The following is a 12,647-nucleotide window of genomic DNA, read 5'->3' as shown; positions in this document are numbered from 1 at the left end:
ACGTTTGCATGTAAGCCATTCTCTTCACAAAGGGGACCCAACAATACCCTCCCCAAAGAACCATGTTCCCTGGACTGTCACTGATTTCCACAGGTTCCCCCACAGACTGCCACATGTTAACATGTACTGGAGATGTCTCAAATCTGAAGTCATAATATCACATAATATCTATAAGGTTTAAAAAAAAAAAGGAGACTTGCTTGGAATCAACATCTGAGAATTATCTTCAATATTTTGCCTATTTTTTTTAAGATTTTATTCATTTTTAGAGAGAGAGACAGAGAGAGCATAAGCAGAGGGAGAAACAGAGGGAGAGGAAGAAGCAGACTCCCCGCTGAGCTGGGAGCCTGATGTGGGGCTCCATGTGGGGCTCAATGTGGGGCTCAATGTGGGGCTCGTCATGGGGCTCCATCCCAGGACCAGGAGATCATGACCTGAGCCAAAGGCAGACGCTTAACCATCTGAGCCACCCAGGCGCCCCTATTTTACCTATTCTTAACAGGAAGAGTAAGTCATCAGAATGGACCCTGGAAGTTACTGTTATCTGTCAATAGATCTTTTTATCAATGTGTTATTTTATTGCCAGTTTCCACAGAAAGCCCACTACTAAAGTAATCAGTTGGACGTTAGTTACTCATATTCCTCTTGAGGTGCTGTCTTTGCACCTCAAGAATATGAACTGACTTAAAAATATATTAAAGATATTTTCCTGGGGCACCTGCGTGGCTCAGTCGTTAAGCGTCTGCCTTCGGCTCAGGTCATGATCCCAGGGTCCTGGGATCAAGCCCCACATTGGGCTCACTGCTCCACAGGAAGCCTGCTTCTCCCTCTCCCATTCCCCCTGTTTGTGTTCCCTCTCTCCCTGTGTCTCTCTCTGTCAAATAAATAAATAAAATCTTTAAAAAAAAAAAAAGATGTTTTCCTTAAGGGGCACCTGGGTGGCACAGTTGGTTAAATGTCCAACTCTTGGATTCCTCTCAGGTCATGATCTCAGGGTTGTGAGATCAGCCCTGGGGCAGGCCCCACCCCCGGCTCCCCACTCAGTGCATAGTCTGCTTGAGATTTTCTCTCCCTCTCCTTTTGTCCCTTCCCCCTGCTCATGTGCCTTCTCTCTCTCTAAAATAAGTAAATAAATCTTTTTAAAAAAGATATTTTCTTGGGCGCCTGGGTGGCTCAGTTGGTTAAGCGACTGCCTTCGGCTCAGGTCATGATCCTGGAGTCCCTGGATCGAGTCCCACATCGGGCTCCCTGCTCGGCAGGGAGTCTGCTTCTCCCTCTGACCCTCCCCCCTCTCATGTGCTCTCTCTCTCAAATAAATAAATAAAAAAAAAAAATCTTTAAAAAAAATAAAAAAGATATTTTCCTTAAGTACTAATGAAAAATTAACTTTGGTTTAAGAAGAATGTAGAAATCATTATACCCTGATTTAATACTACTAGCAGGAGCTATCAATCATTCAGTAGATACTTAGCAAATGACTTTAGAAGTTCAGAAATAGAGGAGGATTTGCTCTTAGATTTTATTATATAAGCATTGAAAAGTCACATTGAGGATTATTTATAAACTGAATCCTATGAAAGTGTTTCTTCCTTAACTTTCAAAAAAATTGCAAATATATAAGGGAACACAGAATTTTTGAATGGAAAGGAAACTTTGTCAACCTCTATACTGTCCTTGCATTCATCTAGGTATCTCCCCCTCAATGCTTGGAAAAAATTCTGTCCCAGAGAAGTGTCTGATGACTATTTACTGAAATTATACGAAGCTAATCAAAAACATAAAGCTTACAATTAAAGAAATTGCATGTGATAGACACATTCTAGTATTTTCTTCCTTGATATTGAGTTTTAAATAAAAAATAATCTTTACTCTTTTGAGGTTTATTTTACAAACTTATGATTACATACTATCATGGAGATGGTAAATAATTAATTGGAAAGTGTTTAATCAATGTTAGTAAACATTTGTCCCTCCTATAAATCAGTCAATTATGTGTGATTATGCAGATTTCTGACTGCTTCCTGCAAGTGCCATGAGATTCCCAGCAAATTGAGATATGGAAACAACATATCAGAAAATCAATAGAGAAGTATCTTTAATTGATACCTTGTCTTTAGAAATGCATCCTTGGTACACAAGGTGTTGAGCACTGGGGAATTCTGGAAGAAGCGTTCCAGTTTTTGAACTTAGTGAATATTTACGAGTGAAGCCACCCTATAATTGGAAAAATGAAAAGAAAGAAGTCATGATCAACTATTTGGCTCCAAAATACAATTCTAATAAAATAGAAACCCACAATTTAAACAATTTTGCCTATTACTTTGGATTTTAGTTTTGAATATTTGTCAGTTTGCACAACTTTTAGAAATCTAATTTTAGTTCACATTCGTTAATGGCATAAATTTTGAAAGATCCACTTTTAAAACTGTTGAAATTATTTTAACTATAAGAGGATCAAGGATTGCCAAATCCATTTATGGATTACTAAATCCTTTATGGATTAAGTAAACAACATGCTAAGAAGTTAACTAATTTATGTAGTCTCAGAAATAATTAGTGGTAGAATTGTGAATGGAGTCTAAGTCTTCTGATTCCCAAATTAGTACCATGGACTTTCTCACCTCAACCTTCCCCCACCCTAAATTTAGTTATGTGTTCTTTTTACACATGTGTTCTTTTTACTCTAACTCATTCTATTTTGGGGGAAAGTACACCTCTGGTAGTCTTCAGAAAATTAGAAAAAATGACAAATGACAAAAATATATAATGTTGCAGGATTGACATACCTACAAAAAATCCACACAGAAAGGGAGAATGCATATTTATGACAGAACCAGAGCCTCAGCAAATCAGTCTCCCCAGGTCATAACTACTCGTTCCTGCCCCTCAAATAAAGTTTTAACAAACTGATCTCTAATCAAATGTTTGGGCAAAGAATGAAATTGTTACTATGATAAAGGAAGTAAGGTATTCCTGGCAAGGACAAAATTTCATTCTTTCTCATAGTTTTCCTATATTTTCTTCTAGAGTTTTTGTATTTCTTTGTCTCTGTCATACTGAACATTTAATACTTATATAAGTTGGGTTCCTACCCTGCCTTATCATTCCCAACCTTTGTAGACTTGCAGACTTACATGCTAAATCAGGAAGAAGTTGGGAGGACTTCTCAGTCCTTAAAGCAGATATTTTAGATATTTTGATTTCTTATTGACTGATTTGATATAAACTTTCCAAAGATTTTATATTAAAAGTGCAGTAGAAATATATTTCTTTCAGGTTAGGTTTTAGTTTTCATCCTTGCTACTCTCTGTTTTCAAGCATAGATAGAGAAGGCTTATCCTGATTAAATAATTTTTAAGAAATTAATAAAGAACTACTATATACATGATTAACTATCATGAACTGATATATTAGCACAGTTTATCCCAATCCATTCTATTTAATCAGTGTTAATTATTCAAGATATGCACTCAAATTCTAATTTCAGGAAAGTTTACACTTTTTTCTTATACCTTTTCTCATGGGTGGAAAATCACGTTTATTTGTCCCAAGAAAGTAATTTAGTGAAATTGGAAGAGAGAGAGAAACAGAAACAAAAAAATGTCAATACATAGTGTTGTGTTAAATCTAAGTTAGGAATAAGAGAATATTCTCATTTCCATTAGCAAATATAATTAATAATCAAAATCTTACTGCAAAGGGGGAAAAACAGGTTCAGAAGATTTTTAATAGGTGAGTTTTATCAAGCATTCAGGAGACAGATATTTTCAAACTTAAAAGATTTTTTTCAGATAGTGGAAAAGAAGAACCTTGTCCCAGTTCATTTGAAAACTTTTATGACAAAGGTGGACAAGGACAGAAAAAGAAAGAAAAATCATAGGCCAATCTTGGTTACTATCATACTTGAAACAGTACCAAACGAAACATTAGCAAACCAAACCTAGCAGTCTATAAGAATGATCATAACCAAGTTAGGCTTTAACTCACCACATTGACAGAAGAAAAAAAGGGGAGTGGAGAATACCATATATAATCATCTCAATTGATAACAGAAAAAGCATTTGTTAAAAATCCAACTACCATTCACTTCTCTCTCTCTCTCTCTCTGCCTATCAATGCTAGAAAAGAAGAAAATTTCCTTAATCATTTAATAATCAAAATATTAAAAAATCAAAATAATCTATCAAAAATCCATAGCAAATACCATACTCAATAGTAAAATACTATAAATGTTCTCTTAAAAATCACAAATGAGATAAAGTTGCCTACTCTAGCCTCTTTTGTTCAACAGTTAATAGCCAGAGCAGTAAGGCCAGAAAAAGTAATGAAAGAGTAAGTTTATTAAAAGGGAAGAAAAAAAACTATCATTATTTGCAACTGATGCAGTTGATTACATTAAAAACTAAAACAAACTGCACAGAAATTTTTACAATTAACAACAGGGGGTTTTTTTTAGCAACAATGCTGGATACAAGATCAATGAAAAAATCAGTTGAATTTCTAAAACCAAAGAACAAACATTGAAAACATGCAATAAAAGAGATACTGTATAAAGTAACAACAAATATTAGAAGATGCCTAGGAATAAGTCTAACAAAAGAAGAGCAAAATATTTATAAGAAAATGATTAAACTGGGGCACCTGGGTGGCTCAGTCAGTTTAGTGTCTGACTCTTGATTTCAACTTGGGTCATGATCTCAGGGTTGTGAGATCAAGCCCCATATTGGGCTCCACGCTGGGCATGGAGTCTACTTGAGATTCTCTCTCTCCCTCTTCCTCTGTCCCTCCCCCCTGCTCACCCTCTCTCCCCTTTTCTAAAAAAAGAAAAGAAAATGATTAAACTTTATCAAAAGATATTAAATTATGAATAATAAGATTCAATGTTGTAGAAATGTCACAGATTGATCTATTTCTTCAGTGCAGTTCCAGTCAAATCCCATCAGGGTTTTCTGTGAAAATTAATAAGCTGATTCTAAAATGTGTGTAGAAATGCAAAAGACCAAGAACACACAACACTCGTGATAAAGATGAACCAGCAAAAAGAAAACAGGAAAAACTCATATATTTGTGGAATTTAAATATACTCTTAAACAACCAATAGATCAAAGGAGAAATCACAAGAGAAAAGAGATAATGCTTAGAGATGAATGGAAGTAGAAATATGACACATCAAAATTACAGGATGCAGTAAAAGTGGTGCTACAGGGGAAATTTATAGCTATAAATGCTTACATTAAAACACAAGAAAGATCTCAAGTCAATAATCTAAAGGAACAACTTAAGGAACTATGAAAAGAACAAATTAAACCCAAAGTGGGCAGAAGAAAGGAAATAATAAAGATCAGAGCAGAGATAAATGAAATAGAGAATACACAAACAATAAAGAAAATCAATGAAACCAAAGGTTAGTTCTTTAAGGTCAAAATTGACAAACCCATAAGTAGACTGACTTAAAAAAGTTGGATAACCTAGATGAAATGGATAAATTCCTAGAAACACAAATTCAACTAAGGTGGAATCATAAAGAAAGAGAATAACTGAATCGGTCTATAACCAGTAAGGAAGTTGAATCAGTAATCAAAAATCTGACAAAGAAAGGCTCTGATCCTCATGACCTCACTAGTGAATTATACCAAACATATAAAGAAGAAATAACATCAGTCTTTCTTGAAGTTTTCCCAAAAATTGAGGAAGAGGGAACACTTTCTAACTCATTCTATGAGGCCAACATTATCTTGATACCAAAGTCAGACAAAGACACCACAAGGAAAAAAAATAAATAAATCTCATGAACATTCATGCATAAATCCTCAGCAAAATACTAAGTGAACTCAGCAACATATTAAAAAGACTATACCCTATGACCAAGTGAGATTTACTCCTTGAATGCAAAGATGGTTTGACACACAAAAATCAGTGTCATATACCACCTTAACAGATTAAAGGGGAAAAAACACATGATTATTTCAATTGATGAATTTGACAAAGTTTGACACACTTTTATAGTAATAATAAACAAACTAGGAATACAAGTAAAGTACTCAATGTAATAAAAGGCATATGAAAAGCCCATAGCAAACATCATATTCAATGGTGAAAGACTGAAAGTATTTCCTTTAAGATCAGAAACAAAGCAATGCCCATTTTCAGCACTTCTATTCAACATAGTGCTTCAAGTCCTAGCCAGAGCAGTTAGGCAAGAAAAAGAAATAAAATGCATCCAAACTGGAAAGAAAGAAGTAAAATTATCTCTGTTTTCAGATGATATGATCTTATATGTAGGAAATCATAGGGATTCCAAAAAAAAAAAACCAACCCTATTACCCTATTAGAAATAATAAATGAATTTGGCAAAGTAACAGGATACAGTTAAAATGAAAAAATCTGAAAAGAATGAAGAAAACAATTTTATTTATAATAGCATAAAAAAGAATAAAATACATGGGAATTCACTTAACCAAGAAGGTGAAAGACTTATATAATGGAAATTACAAAACAATGTTCAAAGAAATTAAAACATAAGTGGAAAGACATCTTATGTTCATGAATTGGAAAATTTATTGTTAAGATGTCAATAGTACCCAAAGCAACCCATTGATTCAATGCAAAATCCCAATGATGGTTTTTGCAGAAATAGAAAAATATATCCTAAAATTCACATGGAATCCAAGAGGCCCCAAATAGTAAAAATAATCCTGAAAGAAAGAGCTAAGTTGGATGGGTGCCTGGGTGGCTCAGTCATTAAGCATTTGCCTTCGGCTCAGGTCATGATCTCAGGGTCCTGGGATCGAGTCCCACATCGGGCTCACTGCTCAGCAGGAAGCCTGCTTCTCCCTCTCCCACGCCCCCTGCTTGTGTTCCTGCTCTCGCTGTCTCTCTCTGTCAAATAAATAAATAAATAAATAAATAAATAAATAAATAAATAAATAAAAGAACTAAGTTGGAGAATTAACACTTCCTGATTTCAAAACTTACTACAAAGCTACAATAATCAAAAGAAACTAGAGCTGACACAAAGACAGACATATAGGTCAGTAGAACAAAATAGAACACCCAGAAATAAACCCTCACAAAAACTGCCAAATGATTTTTGACAAGGGTGCCAATAACATTCAATAAGGAAAGGACAGTATGGTCAACAAACGGTGCTAGAAAAACTGGATATTTACATGTAAAAGAATGGAGATAGGCCCTTACTTAATACCATGTAAAAAATTAACTCAAAGTGAATCAAATACCTGAAGTATCAGACCTAAACTATACAACTCTTAGAAGAAAAGACAGGGCAAAATCTTCGTAACACTAGATTTGGCAATGATTTCTTAGATATGACAAGAAAAACAAAAATAGACAAACTGAACTTCATAAAATTAAAAACTTCATAAAATTAAAAACTTTTGTGCATCAGAGAACATTCAACAGAGTAAAAAAGGCAATCAATGCAATAGGAGAAGGTATTCTCAAATCATATATCTGATATGGGATTAATATGCAGGACACATAAAGAACTTGTAAAACTTAACAACAAAACAAGCAACCTGCTTCAAAAATGGACAAAGGACTTAAATTGACATTTCTTTAAAGAAGATATATATTAATCAACAAGTGCATGAAATGGTATTCAACATTACTAATCATTAGGGAAATGTAAATCAAAGCCACAAGGAGATACCTCTTCACCCTCATTAGGACTACCAGTATTAAAAAAAAAAAAAAAAAACAGAAAATAAAAAATGTTGATGAGGACATGTATGATTATATACTGTTGGTAGGAATGTAAAATGGTATAGTTGTTGTGTAAAGCAATATGGTGGTTCCTCAGGAAATTAAATAAGAAATTAGTATATGATGCAGCCATTCTTCTTTTGGGTATACATCCAAAATAATTGAAAGTAGGGTCTCAAAAGAGATATTATTAGTAAGCTATGTTCATAGCAGCATTATTCAATCCAAGTGTCTGTTGACAGATGAATAAATAAGCAAAATGTTGTATATACAAGCAATGGAATATTACTCAGCCTTCAAAAAGAGGGAGATTCTGACTTATGCTACAACATGAATGAACCTTGAGGACATGATGCCAGTCCCAAAAAGACAAACACTATGTGATTACACATATATGAGGTACCTAGAGTAGTCACAATCATAGAGACAGAAAGTAGAATGGTAGTTTTCAGGGGCTAGGGGGAAGGGGGAGGGAGGAGTTATTGTTTAATGAGCATAGTGTTTCAGTTTTGCAAGATTAAAAGTTCTGGAGATGGATGGTGGTGATGATTACAAAACAATATAAATGTATTTAATACCACTGAACTGTGTACTTAAAAATGATTAAGATAGTCAATTTTGTTATGTATATTTTACCACAACAAAAAAAAATTGAAAACACTGCAGATGAAATAAGGACTTAAGTGTTAAGAGTAACTTTCTACTTTTAGAAGAATATATAGAAAATATTTTAGGATCTGGAATATACACAGATTTTTTAAAACAAGATACAAAAAAACACTAATCATAAAATTAAAAATTATCTTCATTGAAAGACACTATAGAATGTTGAGCCATGCCACAACAGGGTGAAGTTATTTACAACACATAACCTACAGAGTATTAGTAACTAGAATATTAAAGAACTCCTAAGAATCGAATTTTTAAAATAGAAAAATTATGTGATCTGAGCAAATTATTTCATAGAAGAGAATTGACCATTAAAAATAAAAAAAATGCAAGCTTATTTTTTAATGTAGTTATTAAAACAATTTTCAAATGAAAATCACAGGTACCATTTTACACCCATTGGATTGGCAAGAACTAAAATATCATTCAAGGCCAAGTATCAGTGAGAATGTGGAACAAAAGGAACGCTTACACACAGTTGGACAGACATAAATTAATACAATAATTTTGGAAAACAACTTAATCTTAACCAGTAAAGTTACACATTAAGGATATCCTAGAACCTAGAATTCCATTTCTGTACCTGTTCATAGAATGTTCATAGCAATATTGTTTTTCAGCCAAAAAAAAAAAAAAAGATTCACCAACAATGGAATAAATAAATTCACTGTGATATTTTCATACAGTGGAATATTATACAGCAGTACCAATAAAGGTATTAAAACTACATGTACATCAACATTGATGAATCACAAAATCTAATGCTGAATGAAACCAGAAAGTCACAAAAAAATGAATCCATTCTATGTAGGGCAAATAAATACAATAATAAACAATAATAAATGGCAATAATAAACAATACATAGAACTATCCACCACTTTTAAGTATACAGTTCAGTGGTATTAAGTACATTAATATTGTTGTGTAGCCATGGACCACACTGTTTAGGTATATATTCATAAGTGATCAACTTTAAGGAAATACAAAGGAGTGATTAACACCAAATTGTGGAAACAGTAACTTTTTGTAGGTAGGGAGGGAGAAGGGATTGGGGTGGGAGCACAGAGAGGACTTCTCTCTGTTAAACTATGGGGTAGGTCTTGAGTTTTTATCTTATGGCTATTTTAAAAGTGTGTGTGTGTGTGTGTGTGTGTGTGTGATAAACAATACACTTCTCAATAAAAAATATTAGAGTGCTAAGGAAATACATATTAAAGAACAAAGTATATTATATGTCTTTTATTTAAATATCTATTTAAAACTCTCATCTTGATAAAGAGTAGTTTTGTGTCCTAGCAGCTAGCAACATGTGGAACATCAACATGAGGCAAAAGTGCCCAAGGAAGAATTTTAAAAATTAAATATGTTGGATATGTTAACAATGGTGTGCAAAGTTGGTATAAATCAAATAATAATATGCTGTCTAGAACATGTAGCACAAAAAGAAAGGAGCGATTGATAAGCTGGGAAAAAAAGTAAAACATGATCATTTTAATTACACAATACGTTTGCTATTTTAATTGCACTAAAATTAGTGCCAGGTCATAGGCCAGCTACAGAGGTCTGGGGTGTGTGTTGAGTGGGGGAGGGTTCCCCTCATCTGATGACTTCAGTACTCTTGGGTAAACTATTAAAAATCTTATGTCCAAAAGAAAACAAGAAGAAACCTACAGAAAAGAAACAATATGATTAGAAGGCAAGAGGGTCTGATTTATGAGGAAAGATTAAAGGCTTTAAGCAGCACAGTTTGACTAAGTGATGACTAAAAGAGAGCATGATAACACTCTGCAAATATTTGCAAAGCATATACCAAGGAGGGAGGATTTGTTATTTATCTTGGTGCGAAGTTGTTAAACTGGCCATGAATGGTCGATGTTAAGGAGAAGGAAATTCAGGCTATCAGGGAAACTTCCTGGTTGAAATGTACGAAGTCAAGGGGCTGACTCCCTAAGAAATAATAGCAACTTCACTACTGGAGCTTAGTTAAAACAAAATTTGGCTCACACTAAGAGATTCACAGGGGAAAAAAAAGGCTTTCTTTGATCAGGGCAAAGTTTTGAGACTAGGCTTTGTTAGTTTTATTCCTGAGGATTAAAAGAAACATTCTCTAAGACATTTCTGAAATTTGAACCACTGCATTTGTGAATAAAAACTAAAAATAATTTAAAATAATCAAAATTCATACCACTAACTGATAATTACTCTTACAATCCTCTTCCTGTCTTTCTGTTCTGCTTTTCTCATGTTTTCATTGTTTGCTTTTATATTATGAACGATCTAAAACTTTAAAAAGCTGTAGATAAAAAGTAATAAATAGCCATGTACTAACCAACCTGATGGAGACATTACACATTTGAAATATGAAATCAGCCTCTGTAGCCTTCCCTAATCTTATTCCCTTCATTCCCCACAAGAAATAATGTTCTTCGTTTAGTTTATATCATTCCTATTTAAACCTCTAAAACTTTACCTCATCTGTAAATACTCTTAAGCAATATAGACTATTGCTTTAAAATCGGTACCATACAGTATGTATCCTACATTCAATGAGGTTTTTTTTTTCCACCCAACTGTAGAGGTTTTTGAGATGAGTCTAATTTGATTCTTATACCTATAGTACATTCATTTCCAAAGCCCTGTAGTATAAATATACTAAAATTTATTCTCTCACTACATCATAATGGACATTTTTTTACGAGCCTTCTGAGATCGCAAACACCACTCTGGTTTGCCTGCCTGTGCAGTGTGAAGGTTTCTGTAGGAATGCAGTCATAAGGTGCGTGCATCTTCACCTTTACTGGTGACACTCCCTCCTGCTGTTCCTGAGACTTCCTTTGCTCCACACTTGTAGCAACCCTTATTTTCAGACTTTTTAACTGCTGTTATTCCAATAATAGTGAAATGATTATTCATTATGGTTTTAATTTTCATTTCCCTGATTAAAATTTCCCTGATTAAGTTGAGCCCTCTTCATACGTTTATGGGCAAGAATGGTATTCAAAATATTTGTTGACCATATGTTAGGAAACCTGGTCAATCAGGAGGGGCGCCATGAACACCAATACTATTTCTGGTTATTCTTTCTCATCTTGTGTGAATTGCATGTTCATATAGCATGTTATATTTCTATTGGGTTGTCTTTTTATCATGGAGTTGAATATTTTACATGTTCTAAAACAGTGCTGTCTGACAGGACTTTCTGTGATGATGAAAATGTTCTATGTCTGCACCATCCAATACCATATGTGGTTATTTTATTATTTTTTTTTAAAGATAGAGAGAGAGCACAAGTAGGCAGAGTGGCAGGCAGATGGAGAGGGAGAAGCAGGCTCTCCCCTGGGCAGGGAGCCGGATGTGGGGCTCGATCCCAAGACCCCAGGATCGTGACCTGAGCCGAAGGCAGCTGCTTAATGGACTGAGCCACCCAGGCGCCCCACCATATGTGGTTATTATGGACTTGAAATGTGGCTAATGTGACAGAGAAACTGAATATTTTATGTAATTAATAGCTACATGGGGCTAGTGGCTACTATATTGCACAGCATAGTTACACATATTAATCCTGTCACCCATCTATGACATATAAATATCCAATTTTCTTTACATATTTGAAGCCATATATACATATATTTGCTTTGTGTCCTCTTTTCTTCCTAATTAATATTTTTCCATGTCATTAAAAGAGACTCTTAATAAATGAAATCATATTCAGTCCCATAAAAGTCCTATAAATGATGTAACCATTCCTTTATTAGTAGTAATTTAGGTTGCACAATTTTTCACAATAGCCAATTACAATTTTTGCATAATATTTTGTAAGCATTTTCTGTTACTTCTTTATGTGAGATTCATACAAAAGTGAACCTGTGGGAGAAAGAGTATGATCACTTTAAAGACTTGATACAGACCTTCCAACTATTTTCCAGGGAGTTTGTTCAGTGGTCACCAGAAGGATACGAAAGAGCTTATCTCACCAGACCTTCACCACCATCATAATAATTTCTTAATATTTGATAATTATATAATTTTAAATGTTATTTATTTTTTGCTTATTTGGCAATCCATCTTTTCATGCATTTATTGGCCTTTTCTTCCTTATGTGTATTTTCTATTCATGTCTTTTATTCTTTCTTGTTGTCTTCATATTTTTCTATAAATTGATAAGATTTCCTTATTAGTAGAAATATTATCCCATTGTCATATTTGCTGACAATATTTTCTCCAGTTTTTCTTTTGACTTCAAATTTTATAT

At 33.8% G+C, this 12,647-nt stretch overlaps 1 protein-coding gene across 1 annotated transcript in view; it reads right to left on the bottom strand.

Moving 5' to 3' along the window:
- The window catches only part of RFX6 (regulatory factor X6), a 56,441-nt gene that overhangs the window by 20,402 nt on the left and 23,392 nt on the right, over window positions 1-12,647 (bottom strand). The window contains exon 7 of the mRNA XM_006734550.3: window positions 2,107-2,214. Within this exon, the coding sequence (XP_006734613.2) occupies window positions 2,107-2,214 (108 nt within the window). The remainder of the gene's footprint in view (window positions 1-2,106; window positions 2,215-12,647) is intronic.

This window comes from Leptonychotes weddellii, chromosome 8 (assembly GCF_054177405.1).
Source record: "Leptonychotes weddellii isolate Sample4059 chromosome 8, ASM5417740v2, whole genome shotgun sequence".
In the NCBI taxonomy this organism is placed as follows: domain Eukaryota; kingdom Metazoa; phylum Chordata; class Mammalia; order Carnivora; family Phocidae; genus Leptonychotes; species Leptonychotes weddellii.
Note: the sequence above shows the minus strand (reverse complement) of the source record. Positions and strands in the feature narration are given on the sequence as shown.